Genomic DNA, 20,230 nt, shown 5'->3' with positions numbered 1-20,230 from the left:
CAGCAGAACCTTGAATTGTTCTGGCATCTTTCCACCAAAAAGGAATATTATCAAAATGAATTTTCTTGAATCAAGTTATGGATGTGTCGACTAATGTTTCATTTGTCCTTTAGGCCTACAACCTGTTGGATAGTACACACCAGTATATCAGTATCAGACATTGGATGAACCAGTTGTTACCCGAGGTCGTCCTGGAAGATGCAGCTTGGTGTCAGGCCTGCGGCTGCCTGCTCCGGTGGAGGACTGGTCACTGTGTTATCACCGCCTGCTACCACCTACAGGTGCATTGAAACACACACACATTTACAACCACACACACTTTTACGGTGTGGCCAGACTTCCAAGATAAAGACTGATAGCATGGTGGTAGTGCTAGATGAGGGGGCACTTCAAAGTCTGCCGCTAGTAGCCTTCAACTGTTCTTTTTCAGATTGATAAAGTGAAGCAAAGAATACGACTTCTTATCTACTAAGAACATGAAGGTTGAGCGAACAAGTGTGTGTGTGTGTGTGTGTGTGTGTGTGTGTGTGTGTGTGCTTTTTCCCCCTGACCTGCATCTGTATTGTGCCCGTGGCGTTCTTGAGCAACGCGACAGCCTGTGCGTGGCTCATGCCTTCAGCAGACGTCCCACAGATACTGACAATGCGATCCCCGATCTGCACAAAAAGGAACGTTTAGTACAATTAAAAGGGACACACAAGAGAGAAACAAAACTACACTGCAGTAGAGTCAGCATCTTCCAAGAAAAGTCACGCTTTTCTTTGCATTGCTATTGTTGGCTCCATGTTTTAAATAAGGAACCCATTTGAATGTGTGTTCATATTTCCTGTTTCCAGAATGAATGATTGGTCCCAGACTAAGAATTTACATAGTGGACTCTGATTGGTTGATTATGCCCTTAATCGACTTTAAAATGTAATCATTGATCCATATTCTCATTTGCGACATTGGCTTCCATTTTGTCCACACCCATTTACAGTTTGTGTTCTTGACTTGGCATACTCATTTATTTCATTGCGACTTGGTCTACCATTCCCACATGCTAAGGAGATTGATGTAAAGCTCAAGTGGTTGAGTTAAGAGTTAAAAGAGTTATCATTTTCAAATGGTCAGTAACAGTAGGTAATGATAGGCTGATCTTTATACCACAATAGACAGTGTATCATGATGTATTGGGAAGAACTAAGCACTTCCACGTAAAATCACACATTCAGCACCCTCATATAGCTGAAATGGAATGACCCTTGTTTCATTTGCGACTGTCCAATCAGAGTGCTTCCATCTAACAGTGGACTATTTGGGGTCAGCCCTAGTATGGGTATGTATCAGCCCAGCAGTAGCACTTTTAAAAGCTTGTAGAGTTGCTGTTCATTGATACCAGTGTAACAAAGTCTTGGGGATGCTGAATGATTACTAAGAAGTGAGACACTGGCTTGTGCTATTTGAAAATGTAGCTCAGCCCGCCTTATAAAAGCAAAAAAGACTGAGCCTTTGTTCGGCCGAGTATTGCCATTACGAAGCGTTCTCATCTCGCATTCGGGGCTGAAAAAGATAAAGCAGCAGCATGAATATACTATTGAAGATTCCCCCTATTCACTTCAGTGATCTGAATGCAGGAGTGGGAGATTTATCATCCGTTTTGCAATTGTCTATTGTCCTCCTCCGAGTCTGCGTCAAACAGAGCTACGTTTGTCAGTGTCTATGTCATTGAGCTGCGGAGGTCGCTGCTGACGGCTATTAGCTCTTGACCTTTGAAGGGACTTGAGATTCACATGCTGAGTAAATTGAGTGGGAATGACATTGCTGAGATTCACAACGGAACCCACACAAGAATGACTAGCAAGTTATTATGTTTTGTATCTAAGCTTGAAGCAAACTCAAGCCGTGTTTCCACATAGCGGTGATGTTCGGTGCTGCTCGGCATGGTCTTGATTTGCGTTTCCACTATCAAAAGTTGGTAAGGGTACCAACATAAGTGTGTCACTCTTTTTGTTTGCGGTATCAAATGGTGGAGCTGCAGGGCATCGATTGGTTGGACAGATCATCATTTTTCCAGAGATGAACCGCTGTGTGTATCAACCTTGGCAAGAGTGAAGAGTCTTGAGTTTAGTGAAATGTGTTCACGCGCAGCTCTATGTCTACTGTGTGGCGTTTGTCCTCTTCATTGAATTAATCAGTTGGGCTAAACTGTGTCCAGCTGCTACTATGCGGCTAGCGCTGTTCATCTGCTATGACCCATAGACTGTCCAGCATAAACCCCGCCTAAACGTAAGGGCACTGTCAGCAATAGAAACACAAGCCAGATCTAGGGTGACCAACCGAACCAGACTGTGCTGAACCGAACTGTGCTTCTCAGTGGAAACGAGACATAAAGGTCTGAGAGAGGTAGCTTACCTTGAGCTTCTGGGTCTGAGCAGCGACGCCCACTGGATTGATCATGGCGATGAAGATGGGTATGTCCCCCAGAGGGCTTCCCATTCCGCCCGCTATACTGATGCCCAGAGAGTCATCTGGAGCTTTGGTGAACTCCACTGTCCTGGTGTCCTGCTGCTCCGCTGCTGGAACGAAGCAAAACACCCACACAAAACGTTTTCAACACCTTGTCCACAATTGATTTTTTTTTTTGCCGGACACATATGTTTTAGTGCATTAAAAAGGATACTTACAATCCACACCCATGCTTAGATTGTCAGGGTCAGCGGGGAGGCCTCCAGAGTCTGGACATGACTGGGAGGCCGCCATGGAGCCGCCTGTTTCACTCATCTGCAAGGCAAAGACATGTAGCGCAGGTCAATTCCTTTGTTTGGTTGTTTTCAATGACTGGATGAAAGCCATTTCTATTCAACATTAAACTGTTAAAGGAGGAGTAAGACATTGACAAAATCAGTGAAGATCTCCTCATGATACGCTACCCATCCGTACTGTGTGCGCTGAAAAAAACAATCTGGTTTGTAAACAGGCATGTTGCTAGCTACAGTGGGCCCCTTTTGTTAACGTACCCTTTACACACCAGTTTACAGAGCCTAGGCTGTGTAGTAACACCAGATTTTCTTTTAGAGCACCCAAAGTATGGACAGGTAGCGGATCGTAAAGCGATAATAATTGATTTTGACAAAAAGTGATTTTGACAACAAGCGTTTTACCAAAATGGCTGACTCCACCTTGAACAATGTGAAATGACGCTATACCTGACTGCATTGAGACATTCTTCTCTCCGAGTGGAAGGGGCCCGCCTTGAACCTCCCGATCTGCATTTTGATTGGCCCCACGCAGCACTACAACACAAAGAGCATTGGGTTCAATGAAGTGATCCAACATGGTTTAAAGAGAAACTGTCCCTGCATTCAAAATCACATACTCTTTCTTTTTACTACACTAAATACTAAAGTACAAGACTATTAAAGCCACGGTAGAAAAAAAATATCTGATAAGGAATTTTTTTCATAATGTCGAGAAATGTCAAGAATAAAGATGAATACTCCAAAATGCTATTGAAGTTAGTGGGGCATTTATGTATTTTCAGCATACTACAATTGACCTGCATGTATTGGAACATCCTAAATCTTTTTCTGGCATACTAAATATTAGATAGTATGGGGATTGGAACACAAGGTATGCCTGTACAATAGATATATATATATACCTTGAGTAGAGCAGCCACAGCCTCCTGAGTGGTGGATCTTACGTCCTCATCGTTGACTGACAGGATCTGGTCTCCTTGCATCAGCTGGCCGTCGGTGTCAACCAAACCTCCTTTCACGATATCGGACACAAATACTCCTGTGTCATTCCTGGGAGAAAAAGGTTGAAAACACAGATGTGGCAGTGAGTTAACGTTTGTTACTGTGTGTGCCTTTATGATGGCAACAACCCTACTGTCTTTTGTCTATCCTAGCTGACCCAGATCATATCAAGATGCTGACTTCTGTTGGCCAACATGACATTGATGGAACACTACTGATCCTGCCAATTTCAATACATTGTCCAGGGAACCTCTGCACAAATGTGGGCTTGTGTGCTAATTAGTAGCAGACTAACTTTAGGGCAAGGCAAGGCAAGGCAAGTTTATTTGTTTTGCACAATTCAGATACAAGGCAACTCAAAGTGCTTAACAGGGGCGTGAAACACATAAAGATTAATAGAAATAAAACATTTAATTAAATAGAAATAATAAAAATGTCTCTCCAGGCAAAAAACAGTGCTGCTGGTGGGAACTGATTTGGATGAAACATCACGCCACACCAAACTATTAAAGTTATGTTGCTTATGTGATGTTAGCTTTAGTCGCGTGAACCTTTACAAAAACAATTCTAAACATTACGCGCTGGCAATTTTCCAGCATACACAATTAATTGTTTAAAAAAAGGGGATGTAGACGCGGTTCATCGCGGTTACTAAAACGACGCCTTGCGCGTGTGTGCGTGTGTGTGTGATGTGTGTGTGTGTGTGTGTGTGTGTGCAGCTAGATCTCTTCTATCTGAAGGGCCAATCTCCACGTGGATCAAACTGACACAAGCTGAAGCTGTGAAGCAAGGGGAACTCAATCCCAGTCAATCCTTTAGTGCCAGAGATACTTGGCTGTCACAACTCCTCACCACTAAATGCTAGCTTGCACTTTCCATTCTAGCATACATTTTTTTTTAGTTGTCCGTTACGTTGCTGCCTTTTTCCGTCCGATTGAGCATTTTGGTTGTTCTTTTCCACTGGTGTAGCAGAAAAGAAAAAGCACCATGACAGAGGGCCAACGATTTACAACTACATTAAAGTTCCACTTTACGACTTGAGCTTTTTACCCTGTACTTCTGAAATAAAATAAAATGGTTGTACAACACAAAAAATCATGTTAGGTCAGGAGAAGCCATTCCTCTAGGTTATCACACACACACACACACACACACACACACACACACACACACACACACACACACACACACACACACACACACACACACACACACACACACACACACACACACACAGACACACACACAGAGCAACAGGCTGTCAGCAGCATGTGGACCAGTGGGCCTTTTCCCACATGAGCCTTAAACCATAAACGCTAGACGAAAATGCGAGAACACACGCCCGAGTTGAGTTTACGTGTAAGACGATACACAAGTCGCCAGCTCAAGTTCTCTAGTGAATTCTCAACAACGGCTCTGATTGGGTAAAAAAGCAGCAACATTCCCAGACACAGGCGACAGTTACTTACAGCCCTACTATAGTGCTTTGCAATGCTAGCTGGTAATGTGATGTAGCAGGGTAGTACAACATCTACATGTATGCACTTGACTTTATAATGTCAAAGTAAACCCGCTAAGGGCTCAGGAGTCCATAAGCAAAAGGCCTTAACTATCTACACACACTATACACTATTTAAACACAGGGCTTTAGAATGATTACCTGTTGTCCCGTGATCTGCATTAAAAAAAGGAGATCCACACAGTTACTGTCAAACGGTGTTGACTCTGAGATAACTATTCATGTATGTGTATTATACAGCTTATATCTATTTTATATGTATGGCAACATGCTGATACCTGCAGGTTTTCTTTGCACAAATGTACAACAAAAGTTAATTTTTTTCTATTCAAACTAATGCTGTATAGTAAGGGTAACCAGTATCTCATTGGCTATGAATATATAGGGTTTATTTAATCTTTTTGTGACTCCAAAAAAACAACTTTAATTCAAAATCACCTTTTATACTAGTTTACTATGCAAAGCTTATTCAACTCTGTAATAGGACCAATACGTCCATTGTAGGCATTAAAGGTTCACTATGTAACTTTGGGTGTGTCAGAAAAGTGAAATGTCCAAAGATATATTCTCAAAACTGAATAAACAAACGTTCCTCACAGGAAGTTTGAAGTTAGAAAGCTTCCCGAAAAGTTACTGTTTCACTGTTTACAGCAGCAGGGCCCACAGTTTGCTTTACAAACATGTTCTAGTCTTGCGTTTAGTTTCAGTTTATGATGATAGAATTATTCAATACTAAGAATTACATGTAGAGAAAAAAATGTCTGTAAACTAACTGCAGGCTCTGTGAATGTAAACAAATCCCCCTCCCCTGAAATTGCATAGTGCACCTTTAATCTTTTTGTGACTCCAAAGATAAAAATCAAAATTTTTATACTAGTTTCCTATGCAAAGCTTCTTCAGCTCTGTGTAATAGGAGCAATAAGTGCTTTGTAGGCATTGAAGGAATAGCAGTGATAATCCATGTCCCGTCCCTCACCTCCTGCCCACTATGCTGAGGCCCAGGCCCTGGCCCGGCTTCTTCTGGAGCTCCACGCTGAAGGAGTCCCACAGGTCTTCCTCTTTGTACTGTGCCTCGTCCCTGTACACGATCAGCCTCACTCTCTGTGGGGTCTGACGCAGCACGTTGATGGCTTCATCGTGGCTGGCCTCGCGCAGGTCTATGCCATTCACCTGCCCACAAGAGAGGACAACAGGGAGGGTTTAAGGTTGAGACATGGCTGGTAATATATAAAACATATCCTATCATCAACATTTTTTTTCTTCCCAATACTCTGAACCAAAAAATCTCAACTTCTTCTAAAGCACTTAAATCAAATAATATTTTGTTAGCTTAATAGCATAATTGCCTAAATCATATTTACTCTACTCTACTTTTAATCTACATCTACTCTATTCTACATCTACTATACTCTACACATCTACTTTACCCTACTCTATAACCCTTAAAATATGACTGAGGCAATCATACTATTAGACTAACGAAAAGTAGATGTAGAGTAGATGCAGAGTAAAAGTAGAGTAGAGTAAATATGATTTAGGCAATTATGCTATAAGGCTAACAATTTCCATAATCTTTCAAAGCACTATTCTGAAGGTTTAGCAGGAGGATTTGTTCATATAGTATGTTTTAATTGTCTGATCCGTGAGACATTTTGTACTTAAAAGGATGTTTTTTAGGATCGGTACAAAGTATTTAGTTTTTTATAAAATGAAAAAATAGGCTGTGTCCAAAAGTTGTTCTGTAAAAACATTGGATTTAACTCTGGCTTTATCCAATATCTAGATTACATTGTATTTTAAGCGATGCAAATGTATGTAAAATTAGCATATTTATTCGGACTAAAAAAAGAAAATAAATTGTAATACAAACAATACTTGTTTTAATGAAAGCAACGTTTCAAAATGCTATCTATGAGTTAAACATGTTACCCTATTAGCCTGCAGTGTCTCGCCTTAATACTGCTTATACTTAATGTGTGGTTAAGACGGCAACCATTGACCACTCTTATACAGAAAAAAAGAACTGTAAGTGAATTCCAACACTCAAATGTTTTAAACATTTTTTTTGGGAAGCCTCATAATTCCATTTGTGATATGAAGTAAATAAGGAAAGAATGTTCCTTTAACTGCTGAGGTCACATCTCTCCTTTGGAAAGAAAACTGCAGAGATATCTAAACACTGGATCATAATGGGAAAATCACTAGTGGGGATATTGCGTCACATTTAAAGCAGCATTTCCCACGGAACGTCTGTGAGAAGCTCCAGTGGTCAGCTTAAGGGTCTACGTCCAGCCCAACCACATTAAAGGGGGGGGAGGGATGATACCACATTAGCTTCTCACCGCGGACGTGCACAGGATTTTTTTATCCCCCAGCTCACAGCAATTGCTGTGGACTTGGGGGAAAAAACTGTCTCTTTTCAACTCTTTGACCCTACTTTTCTCTCAACACAATGGATTAGGTCAGGGACAGAAAGGGATAGCATAGAGCAGGTCAGTTCATGGTGTGTGTGTGTGTGTATGCGCCCTTTCAATTCTTCAAGTCTTCTGATAGAGCTAACCATAGCTAACCTCTTGAGCTCCACCCCCGGCTTCCCTCTGTCACAATGCAGCAAGGTCAAACGCAGGGCAAATCCAAGTTGATCTGGGATACTTATCCTGTCACTGCACGTCACGTCTCACTTTTCTAGTTCAGATTCAAGTGTTGATTTGTTTTTTTCTCTCCACAAATAAGGACTTGTCTCATATGTGACAGGTATATCAACTTATTTACGACTCCTTTGTCCCGCCAACCCATTTGATCTGAGAGTGAACATTGAAACCCTAGCTTTTTAATTGTTTTAACTCCTCAGGCTGACATGTCTCCGTCAGCCTCTTTTTTAATGAATTGTTTTCGTTTTTTAAAACCTAGGTCATGTGTGAAACCGCACCTCCAGGATTTGGTCTCCTGCCCAAAGCCTGCCATCCTTGAGGGCAGCCCCTTCCTCGTAAACTTCATGGATGATGATGGCGCCCTGGAGGGAGAGAGAAAAGACCAGGTTAAAACCTATACTATATTATATGGCTGGACCGCATTTGGGTATAAGTAGACTCAGTGTCAATGTTGTTAATAATACTGTGTAGTAGTGAAATAGGCCCAGCAGATGTATGACTACTGTACATTCTTATGACATGAAGGCCTATGTTAAAATATGTTAAAAGTGGAAAGGGTTTGTTAGTTAGTTTGTTAGGCATTTAATATCCGCAGGTGTGAAATAAAATAATGTGAATGTTTGCATGTTTAATTGCTCGCTAGACATAAATGTAGCCTACTTCTATCAGCCTATGACTGTGTATAAAGGCCAGGACACACCAGCCCGATAATCGCAGTCGTCAAAAAAAAAGACAAATCTGTTTGGTGTGTGCCGTGACGTCGGCCGACGTAGAGGTCGTCGGGCTTGTTTTGAGCCTGTCGGCCGCCGATTGGACGTGTTCAATCGGCGGCCGACCGTCTTTCATTTGGAGCAATTTGATTGGTGGAGGGCTAGCGAATCAGTGAAGCCCGGAAGTGAGGCGGGTAGCACAAACAGCTAACAACAGCTAGCCATCGTTTTAATGTGTTTGTTCGTTTCGTTTTGCGAGTACTCACATGCATCAACCCTTGTTGACTGCTCGACACCATGCTCGACACTCTCTGCTAAAAATTGTGCTCTTATGGTCCATAAATATAAATACGTATTTATATCTATGTTTATGCTCTAGAGAGCTGTCCCATCATTTCCGGCTTTCGTATTTTTTCGGGCCACAATACAGATTAGCGCCGCCAGCTGTTGTGGAGACATTACAAGCGCGGGACGTACGGAAAATAAGCAGTCGTCTCGGTGTGTTTTTGGGCCGCAACGGAAAGACTGGAGCTTCTTGAAACGGCGACTCCAGTCTTTGGGTAGTCGGAACGTGTCGGACTGGTGTGTCCTGGCCTTAATGTGTACAGCTCAGGACTCCTCTATCCCTTGTGTGTGTGTGTGTGTGTGTGTGTGTGTGTGTGTGTGTGTGTGTGTGTGTGTGTGTGTGTGTGTGTGTGTGTGTGTGTGTGTGTGTGTGTGTGTGTGTGTGTGTGTGTGTGTGTGTGTGTGTGGGTGGGGTGGGGGTGACCTGCTGGTGCAGATTAATTGAGGTCAACAACCAATCAAGGACAGAGTAATGACGTAATGACTTGATGTCAGACAATCCCTGAATTTGGTCACTCACTCACTCACTCACTCACTCATTCACTCACTCACTCACTCACTCACTCACTCACTCACTCACTCACTCACTCACTCACTCACTCACTCACTCACTCACTCACTCAAATAAGTAGAACATATGAGAAGAAGGTGACAGTAACTGTTCATTGAGACAAAGAGTAAGCAGTAGGAAGCAACACATGAAGAAATTGCAAATCGAAGCAAAATGTTGGAGGGGAGAATGATTTTGCATGGTGATGTCAACGTGTCAATTTCTTTTGCTTTTGACATTATTTTAGATTTGGATGCGCCATAGTGTTTTTTTTCTCGCTGCATTTCGGCCGTGAGAGTCATTTGAGGTTGAGAGGTTACATTCCAGTGGCTGTATAATGTCTGCTGCGGTGGAGGGCCCCAGACAAAAGGGCTGCTCCCCCCCCCCCCCAAGCCTGACTGAGCAGGCAGAATAGACAGGAGGAGGAGGACGGAGGTTGTGACAACATCACTTCCTACATTCCTAAAGTCACAGCAGCTATTCCCAACCTGACTTATATATACCACCACCATAGATTCTAAGTGGGTGGGATGGTGGGTAACAGTGACATCACTTATCTTTGTTGGAAATCATTACAATTGTAGGGTTTATTTCAACTTAAGAATTGTAGGTTACTAAAAAGAAAAAAGAGCAAACACTTCATTTTATTGACCTAATAATAAAACTTTTTTTTTTTTACGACGCCAGCTGTTGTTCCTGTGTGAGCGTACCCATGACAATGGCATTAAGAAAAACTATATAAAATAATAGCGTTCTTTGCACTGATGGTCTTGTTTTCTGTAAGGAAACATTTTGACTTTTTCAGAAATATTTAAAAGTCCCCTCGTAGCTACTTTAAATCAATTGTTCTTTTAGAAAACTAAATCATTCTAAACTCCCAAGAAATGTTTTTTAGTGAGGACCCCCCTAGTAAGCGCTGTCCTTTTATAGAAGCCCTTTGGTGAAGTGACATGGCCCCATTAAGAGGACCACATGCATTGTCTCGTACCAGCAGGGTGTCACAGCCTCCCACAATGCTCAGTCCCAGGCCTGTGCGCCCTTTGCAGATGTCTATGGTGGTCTCACAGCCGGGGATGATGGGACAGGTCGCAGGGTCACAGACCAGGGTGGAAGGGCTGGACGAACGACTGGCACCTAAAACATGGCACAAGCAAAGGAAGTGAATTTAACCCTGCGTTCCAATCCCCATACGTCCCTACTATTTAGCACGCCAGAAAAAGAGTTAGGATGTCCCAATATATGCAGGTCAAGTGTAGTATGCTGAAAGTGAAGATACATAAATTCCCCACTAACTCCAATAGCATTTTGGAGTTATCGTCTTTATTCTTGACATTTCTCAACATTATGAAAAGAAAATCTTCCTTATCTGATTTGTTTTTCTCTCCTGTGGCCCTAAAGCTCTTCTGTTCTTTAGTATGTAGTGTAGGAAAAATAAAAAAGTATGTGATTTGGAACGCAGGGATAATTTAAATCTTTTTCTTTCTTTTTCTTCTTCTTTTTGTAGTAACTTTATTGTCAATGTGCACAATGTATGCGTTACAATCCCAATACCTCCCTGCTATTTAGTATGGTAGAAAAAGATTTAGGATGTCCCAATACATGTAGTGTAAGGCAGGAAATCAGCATGCATCATAAGTTACATTTTATGAAAAAATAAGTAAATGTATGTCCCGATTGCATGTCTACTGCTTGCTTACTACATACTTTTTATGATCAGTTGTAGTATGTAGAATAGTAAAACAAAAAAAGAGTATACAATTTGGGACCGAGTTGATATATAAGTTGGTAGTTTATATTCATTGTTGTAAGTAAAGTTCATGTTTTTTAATTGTAAGCGCTGGACTCACTAATGTCTGCTTCAGTCTCTTGTTGACTCAGTGTGGTTGTGGCAGCGCTAGGCATGCTGGGTAATTGGTCCTGGACCTGGTCCTGGCTGGCAGACTGGGGAAGAGAGGGGACATAGGAGGAGGAGGTCTCATTTGTAGAGAAGGTTAGCTTCACTGGGCCTTTGGCTTTTCTCAGGAGAGAATTGACCTGAAACACAGAACAGTTAATAATCAGATTGAATAGTCACATCATAATCAGAATATGAATGCTGTTTGCATTCAAACACTACGAAGCATTGCCTTGTGTGCCACTGACACTAAGTTTACCTGTTCCACAGTGTAGCCCAGCACTGATTCGCCATTCACCGCTAGGATTTTGTCCCCTGGTTTCATGCATTCTTCCTACATGAAACACAGCACAGGGTTTGAATTAGACATTGTCAGATTAATATACAGTGCATGGACCATTAGATGCAGCTTGTGAGACGTACCTTGCCCGTGTGTCCTTTCAATTCAGATATACTCTGAATCTCAAGTCCGCTCTCAGTGTTCTTGTCGGCGAAGGTGATGCCGGGTCTTCCGTCCTCCTGTTAAACATTAAAGTGTTAATGCAAGAACACTGTTTTTTTAAAGCCCTGGTACGTTTTGAGATTGTTGTCTATTTTGCTTCCGTAACATGTCTATTTTCTTACAACCAAAATGTACATTCAGGTGTTTATTTGACTACACCTTGGATACTGCGTGGCGCTAAAGCATGCATACTCTTTCCATCGCTTTAGCATGTGCTTAGTAATAGAGCTGTGCCAGCTACTGATGACCATTCATTGCATAAAAATAATTAAACTCAGTGTCACCTCGCATCCTTCTCATCTCTGATCTTTGCTTCCCAGACTGGAGTGACTGATGATGCTTGCATGTTTCATATTAATGAACTGTCCACATCCTGTCGCCTCATTGACCATATATGGATTGTCCCAAACTGGGTGCTGACAGCCAAGTACCGGTAAGTGATCTTGACATCTGACCATTCTTCTTCTTATTCTGTGGGTGAATTAGGCCTTTAAGTCCCCTTGGTAGGGCCCTTCACCATACACTTGTTGTTTTCTTTATTGAACCTTCTATTTGAAAATTCTCTGTATCTTTTCTTTCTGCTGGCGGTTTGTCAGACTTGACTGCTCTCTTTATTCTGTCATACCCCATTGACTTCTTCTGCACACCTCCCTCATTACTGCATTGCTTGCTATTATTCTCTTCATTTGGGGCTATTTCAAAAGAGCAGGATTCTTGTTGTGTGTGTGATGTGTACATGGGAGGTTCCGCTTCATACGCACCTTTATCTTTATGATGTGTTTCACTTGGTTAGAAGGGTCGGCGTCGCCATTGGCAGCAGTTTGTTCCAGCTGTGGGAGAGAGAGCAGTAGTTAGGAACAGTGTGTTGGCTGCTGGGACTATAGTACTACTGAGTGTTTGTGCATCTCGACTACACCACTGTTTTGTGGTTTCTGGTGGTTTCTTGGGAACTCCAGGACCACACACAAAGAGAAGGTTAAGGGAGCAAAACATACATGAAAACTATTCCGGTGTAGGGATGCACATGACTTGTCGGGACATTTTAAGGTGGAGTGCTTTATTTTATGTTACTACTTAGTGCATGAGTTGATGTTGTGAATCAATCAAGCCGCCTTAAAGGCCTATTTCACCAGTGGGAATTTGAAGGTGTATTGAACTCTGAGATCATATGTAGTATAAATGTACAACATTTTTTGAAGTCGGTTCATCGTAGCCTGAGAAAAGGCAGAAAGAGTGTTTTATGGTTTGCTATTAAAGCAAATCAACAATATTCTACTATTTTCCTCACCTGCTTTAACTGATATAATGCGGTTTACTGCTCTCATAATAGGTCCAAGCTTCACGTGATTTACGTGTGGCATCAGCAAACGCACAAAATCCTAAAATGTTTAAACCTTGTAGTTTGCGATTATGTGTGTATGTTGTGTCATTGCTTGTGCAACATGTGCATTGTGTGTGTGTGTGTGTGTGTGTGTGTGTGTGTGTGTGTGTGTGTGTGGCTGTGAGCACACTGGTACCTCAGCTTGGGGCTCCACTGTGTCTCCCTCTGGTTCCCTCACCGGTCCCACAGCCATCTGGTTCAGTGCCTCAGTGTTCCTGTTTCCACACAGTCATAACTCACAATGAATGGCCACTCCTCTGCTTTTCGTGACAGAGGAGACATGATTTACGTTGCACTGATCATGGTGTCTCTTTATAGGGGGTAGGGGGGAGGGGGTGTCAGGAAAGGGATGTGAGCTAAGTGGAGGGTTAAGTAGTGTAATCCTGGCAAAGGCTGTTTTGGAGGAGGGGGTCAAGGGGTCGTACTCTGTCGTGATATGTCCCAGCAACTTCCATACTGCATTTTTATCATGTGAAATCTGTGCTATATAATATTATTTATAGGATCATGCCCTGTGCAGTGAGTATATGATAAATTAACATTCACTTTTAGAACAATTTCAATTTTTTTTATAATTTTTTTAGCTTTTAATATTTAAAATATAATAAATATACATATTTAGAAATGTGTTTTATTTCTCTTGAAGTGATGGATTATATCTGGAAGAATCTGTTAAATCACAACTGAAAATGGATTATAGCCCCTCACCTTCATTGTGTTGAATTACAATAGCTCCCTCTATTGATATATGAACAACATTACAACAGACTTGACTTTTTTTTCGAAGTCAGTTTACATCATAAGCATTGCCTGCGAATGAAAATGTAGTTCTTTTTGGCATGGACATTTGGGCCAATGAAGCTTTGGCTGTAAGATATTTGATCTTTCTTTTATATATATATATACCTGACAAAGATGATCTTGACTTTAGATTGAGAGCTCTTGATTATGGCGGATGCGTTCTGGTGACTGTGGCCATAGAGGACTTGCCCGTTGATCTGAACAGAAAACAGAAATATATACAGTTACTTTATTCACACTTTCTATCCAACAATAGACATAAGATTTTTTTTTTAAACTTGAAAACAACATTTTAAATTCTACATTATAAAACGTCAAGGAGTGAAATATCAGGCCAACTTTGTTCACAAGCCCATATAAATTGAGAACCATAATGGATACGCATCTTACCTCCAGAAGCTCATCTCCGACCACCATTCGTTGGTCCCTGCCTGCCGCTCCGCTGGGGTCGATCCCCACCACGAACACACTCATGCGAGAGCGGTCTCTGTTCCCGGCCAGGCTGAGGCCCAGGCCTGTCTTGCCTTTCTCCAGCTCCATCATGTGTAGGACACCTGGGAGGCTGCCATAGCGCTGGATTATCTTCTCTAGAAAGACAGGAAGTCATGGCAGACAGATGTAAGGCCTTGGCTGCATTCTAAATCTTTTTAGATTGTTTTTCCCCTACTGAACGTTGTGGTTCGGTATGGTTTGGTACGGCTCGGCGGCACACGATTATTTGTGTTTCCACTGTCAACAGTTGGAAAGGGTCCTACTACCAAAATAAGCGAACTGTTACACTTCTATTTTATTTTGCCTTTCAAATCAATTCATGGGCAGGCTGTTGGTAAGACACAAAAGGTAAAGTGTAAAAGTATGAAATGTCACGCCGCTGACTTCTTTTTTTGTTTTCAGTTTCACCTTTTATCTCTGTGCCCACAGTCTTGTCTGTATTGCTACCCCTCCTCTTCTCACTCCGTTCCCCTTCTCTTCCCTATTCTGCCTCTGGAGGTTTAAGACAGTCCTTTGTTCAAACCCAATGCTGCTCCTGTTGTTCTGGGCTCCCTGCCACTGTTCAACCATCAGTCCTGTGCTAATCTCCACAACTCACCTCCTACCGGGCCCAACCTCATCAATCTTATCCCCACAGGATGGGCATAGTCTCTCTCACACACGCACGCACGCACACACACTCACACACACACACACACACACACACACACACACACACACACACACACACACACACACACACACACACACACACACACACACACACACACACACACACACACACACACACACACACACACACACACACCACAGTCCCAGGTGTTTGAAAGGCTGGAAGTATGTCCCTTTAGTGCCGGCTGCCTGAGTTGAATTCACCTAGCGTGACCCGCTATCTACTTCAAGTAGTGACTTTGTTCTAAGGTTGACGTAGTATTTTAATAGCTTAATTGTGACATTTAGTCCTTCAGGCTTTTCACTGAGGTATAACCATGTCCAGTATGTGCATATTTCACTGTAGGCTCTGGATGTATTGACGAGCAAGCAAGACCAAGATGGAACTTGGTGGACCTCTAGTGGCGATAAAGTGATAAATGACGCCACAGTGAGTAAATTAACCTACTCAACATACCCTGCGTTCCAATCCCCATACTTCCCTACTATTTAGTATGCCAGAAAAAATATTTAGGTTTAGGATGTCCCAATACATGCACGTCAATGTAGTATGCTGAAAATACATAAATGCCCCAATAATAGCATTTTGAAGTATTCAACTTTATTCTTGACATTTCTCGACATAACAAATATAAATCTTCATTATCTTATTTTTTTTTCTCTCCTGTGGCCCTTAAACTCTTCTGTACTTTATTATGTAGTGTAGTAAAAAGAAAGAGTATGTGATTTGGAACACAGGGATAGTTTTTTCAGGCACTGGTCAATTTTGATTCCATAACTCATTTTCTACTGTTATAAATAAAAGGTCCGTTCAGGTGTTTATTTGACTAAATATTGTCTGTTTGTGTCTGTATAATTCTCCTATACAACCGTCTTTAACAGGCAGTTTTTTTAATACTCTGAACCTGACATCTCAACTTCAAAAGCATGAACACCAACTAACTTTCCATAATCATTCTCAGCACTATTCTAAAGGTTATTACAGAAGGAGTTGTTCTTGTGTTTTGAATTGTCTGAGGTATCATTTAAAGACATCTTAAAAACATGCCGAAAATGAATTTCATATATAATCAAATCTCTATACCCACACCTTTATCACAGCTTACACATTTACATTATATCTAGAAAGCTTGAGGTCTGCTGCAACTCTCAGCTCTTTTAAATCAAGTCTGAAAACGATTCTGTTTCCATTTTAACCTGCAATTGTATTGTATTTAAATGTTCTATTTCTATTCAGTAGCTTTTAAATGTTTTTATTTCTATTCATCCGCTTTTCTAATGTGTATTGTGTATTTTAATCTTGCCCTTGTAAAGCACTTTGAGTGGCCTTGTGTCTGAATTGTGCTAAAGAAATAGACTTGCCTTGCCTAACAGAATGTACAATTGTCACCCTTTGAGATGGGAAATCTGAACTCACTCCAGCTGTATCCAAACTCATCCTCCACTTCCTCCTCCTTCTCTGCTTCCACAGGTCTGCCAGGGATCTCTGTCAGCGTGTCTGTGTCTGTCTCCCCCACATGAGGAACCACAGGCAGGGACAGGACGGTGGGAGAAGACCTCGCCGGTTCCCGCTTCGCCAGCTGTCACGCCATATTGGAAGGTTGGGATACATTTGTTTATTATTAGGAAAGTTACAGAGAAAAGAGAGTTTTTTTTAAAGATATGCATTTAAAGGACAAGTAAGTGATATGGTGCAGCCTTCTTCGTCAGATAGTGACGCGATAGAGAGCAGCGAGTCATTGTTCACCCGCCTCTTTATAGCGCTCTGTCTCCTGATGGGATAAAACGAGCGGGATACTCAGAATTTTATCTGGCAATTAATGCAAAGCCGAATGACTTGGAGATCTGTGTTATGAACTGTGCATACTGTTAAAGTGATTACTGTATGAATATAGAGTGATTTAACATATACGTATATATATATATATATATATATATATATATATATATATATATATATATATATATATATATATATACACAAAAAATATTGCTTACTTCTCCTTTAAGTTTGATTGAACTTTATATAAAGTTTACTGTATAGTGATAGGAAGGCACATGAGAGCTGTGGATGTAATCAACAGAGGAGGACATAGGCTTAATGTACATTTACAGCTTCATCAGTTGGAATAGGATATGTTAGATTCGATCCATTGTTTCCATAGACTCAAATCAGAAATAAAGGTTAATCAGCAAAGTTACGCTACAGCCTAAAAGGTACAGTGTGTCCTCTCTGAGAGTCCGGTTGATAGCCCCGCCCTTCGAGGGGAATTTACAGAAGCTACGGTGGCCTTCAAGGACAAGAAGCTAGTTACTAAAGATGGAATCCACCACTGCCTCAAGTCTTTCCACAATATCAAGTGATGAGGTGAAGATGTATTCATACTAATTGTAGTATACTTATTGTAAATTACGTAGGACACATTTATTCTACATAGTACTTCTTCTTTGTCTTCCAACAGGTGTATTTCACCAGGACGCCCACTATACAAAAATATCTAAGGCTGTTAAGTTTGTCCATTCTGGGCAACAGTAAATACGGCGTTGCACCATGGAGGTACACTCCGCTCCTATGTACATATTAAAGGCTCATTCTAAGTTAGTAACCAAAACATTTATTATACACTAAATCAAAACATACTTATGAATATTATATTTCATTTCTACCAAGTCTGTTCTGAAAATCGCCAATAAATTCCACTCACTGTACCTTTAAGGAAAAGGAAAATGATCTGTATGTACAGTAGTTTTAATTAGTACTGATGTTATATCTTGTCATTGAATTAGTTCTTCAAATCAAATATTCACCCATACATACACCCATACATTCACATGTACACTTACCTGAAAACAAACAGCAACAGATCACAAACACACAATTCAAAATCTCTGAAATCTGTTATTGTCAACCATTAACATGATTTGATTGTTTTAAAGAAAGGAAGTGAAAAACAAAAAGAGGACAAAAGATCTTCTGATTTCACATGAATGCACCTAAGGTTCCAGACAGGAGGAGATGTTAGTACATGTACGAGTGTGTGTGTGGGTGTGTGTGTGCTCGTACAGCAGGTTAGAATATATCCAATGCAGGAACCATATCTGTACCAGCACACACTTGGGAAAGTGGATAGCAACAACACAGAGACCCACAAACCTTAAATGGGGTAGGAGTGAAAGGGTTAGTTGGGGAGAGGCGGAGGAAAAGTCTACTGTGACTGTCACCCTCCTACAGAGAAGAGACAAAGGGGCGACAACTTTACAACACAACACATTTCTGACTGGACTGCTACACCTAATGACAGATACTGTATATCGTTAGCCTCATAGCATAATTGCCAAAATCTCATTTACTCTACTCTACTTTTACTATACATCTACTCTATTCTACATCTACTCTACTCTACATCTACTTTTCGTTAGCCTAATAGCATAAGTCATATTTTAAGGGTTATAGAGTAGGGTAAAGTAGATGTAGAGTAGAGTAGATGTAGAATAGAGTAGATGTAGAGTAAATATGATTTAGGCAATTATGCTATGAGGCTAGTTCATGGTGAAAAAAGTTGAACACGTCTACCCTTTATTTCAACACTGTTTTTGATTGCATTCTATCAGAATCATTCCCATATGTCAAACCTAGGTTGTCGATAAACTGTACACTTTTTTTCCGACAAATGCAAACCACTGATCCGAGTTCAGTCAGTGGAGGCTTATTTGGAAAACACACCAACCTTTTCCTTGTTGTCCCGTGTTGCCATGGCTGCAGCTCTCTCCTCGCTGGAGTCTGTTATCGATGACTGCTTGGTATGAGACGAACAGAAATACATTTGTCATATTCACCTCAATGTGACCAGCAGACAGTGACACATACTGTATGATATCACTGCATTATCACATGGAATATATTTGTGCAAAAAAATGAGTACATTTTCTGTCGACCGAAAACCAGTCTCATATACCATATGCTGTTTCATGAAATAGCATCTATTCATAATTGTTATTACTAAAATAAAAGCCAAATTATTCTTGAAGAGCATATTTGACATGTTATTTTGCACGCTAAAACCTTGATGTGTTGAGTTAAATAGCTTAGCCAGCACCACGTCTTTCCACTCTCCACCATTTATCTCCAATGATTGGAAAGGTCTGGCATTTAAAAAAAATATATACTGTATATTGGAGTGTACAGTTCTTCCCATAATGATATGTGTGTTGAAAGCCAACTGTCATATCTTTATGTTAGCAGTGAGTAGCATGGGACAGTGGTTTGAGGGATAATTGGGTACAATTGGGGCCTTCAAAAGCTGGGGACAGGAGGACAATAAAATGCACTTAAAGTCAAAAATAAAAACCCTGCTATGATTATAACAGAGCGACGTAGTAAAGCACAGGGGAGAGATATAAATAAAGCACCGTATGCCGACAGATGAGGGAAAAATATAGGCTCCAACAACCTCACTTATATACAGAAGAAGAAATTGGAGAAAAAGTGAATAGTTTTCACGCATACAGCAGAGGTTTACCAAGGACTATGATACATTTGTATCTGGAACAATCAATACAAAATCATATAGTCCATCATGTTATGACTATCCTGACACCAAACACCCTGATGTGGTAAACATGTGTGCAGACCGAAACCCCCTTTATTTTCAAAGGTGACATATTATGCTCATTTTCAGGTTCAAAATTGTACTTTGGGTTTTTACTGGATACAGGGTAGGCGCATATTATTGTTGAAAACATTTTGGATAATAGGTGACCTTTAAGGTGGGCTTTGATTCATCGTCTGTCTTTGCATGCAGGGAAATTGTTAACACACTTTCAACAAGTCAAAGCAGTACAGTTCAAGTGAAAGACACATCACCACAGACAGACGCAGGGCAAACACAGACAAAAGGTGAGGTGCTCTAACCTGTGGGCGGGAAGGTGCTAAGTAGGTTTGATTAGTGCAGCCGAGGCTCGACCCGCAT

General features: G+C 41.1%; 1 protein-coding gene across 1 annotated transcript in view; it reads right to left on the bottom strand.

Annotated features, from left to right (window-relative positions):
- The window catches only part of mpdz (multiple PDZ domain crumbs cell polarity complex component), a 58,897-nt gene that overhangs the window by 1,969 nt on the left and 36,698 nt on the right, over positions 1 to 20,230 (bottom strand). Inside the window, exons 28-46 of the mRNA XM_080051582.1 lie at positions 18,989 to 19,054; positions 18,415 to 18,486; positions 16,678 to 16,840; positions 14,487 to 14,683; positions 14,202 to 14,293; positions 13,432 to 13,510; positions 12,676 to 12,744; positions 11,836 to 11,931; positions 11,672 to 11,746; positions 11,366 to 11,552; positions 10,507 to 10,652; positions 8,192 to 8,275; positions 6,239 to 6,432; positions 3,644 to 3,791; positions 3,189 to 3,275; positions 2,667 to 2,763; positions 2,395 to 2,558; positions 552 to 656; positions 181 to 275 (exon numbers count right to left, since the gene is read on the bottom strand). Coding sequence (XP_079907708.1) covers positions 181 to 275; positions 552 to 656; positions 2,395 to 2,558; positions 2,667 to 2,763; positions 3,189 to 3,275; positions 3,644 to 3,791; positions 6,239 to 6,432; positions 8,192 to 8,275; positions 10,507 to 10,652; positions 11,366 to 11,552; positions 11,672 to 11,746; positions 11,836 to 11,931; positions 12,676 to 12,744; positions 13,432 to 13,510; positions 14,202 to 14,293; positions 14,487 to 14,683; positions 16,678 to 16,840; positions 18,415 to 18,486; positions 18,989 to 19,054 — 2,216 coding nt within the window. The remainder of the gene's footprint in view (positions 1 to 180; positions 276 to 551; positions 657 to 2,394; positions 2,559 to 2,666; positions 2,764 to 3,188; positions 3,276 to 3,643; positions 3,792 to 6,238; positions 6,433 to 8,191; positions 8,276 to 10,506; positions 10,653 to 11,365; positions 11,553 to 11,671; positions 11,747 to 11,835; positions 11,932 to 12,675; positions 12,745 to 13,431; positions 13,511 to 14,201; positions 14,294 to 14,486; positions 14,684 to 16,677; positions 16,841 to 18,414; positions 18,487 to 18,988; positions 19,055 to 20,230) is intronic.

This window comes from Ammodytes marinus (assembly GCF_949987685.1).
Source record: "Ammodytes marinus genome assembly, chromosome: 23".
NCBI classification, from domain to species: Eukaryota; Metazoa; Chordata; class Actinopteri; order Uranoscopiformes; family Ammodytidae; genus Ammodytes; species Ammodytes marinus.
The sequence above is the reverse complement of the archived record's forward strand: the minus strand, read 5'-3'. Positions and strand labels throughout refer to the sequence as shown.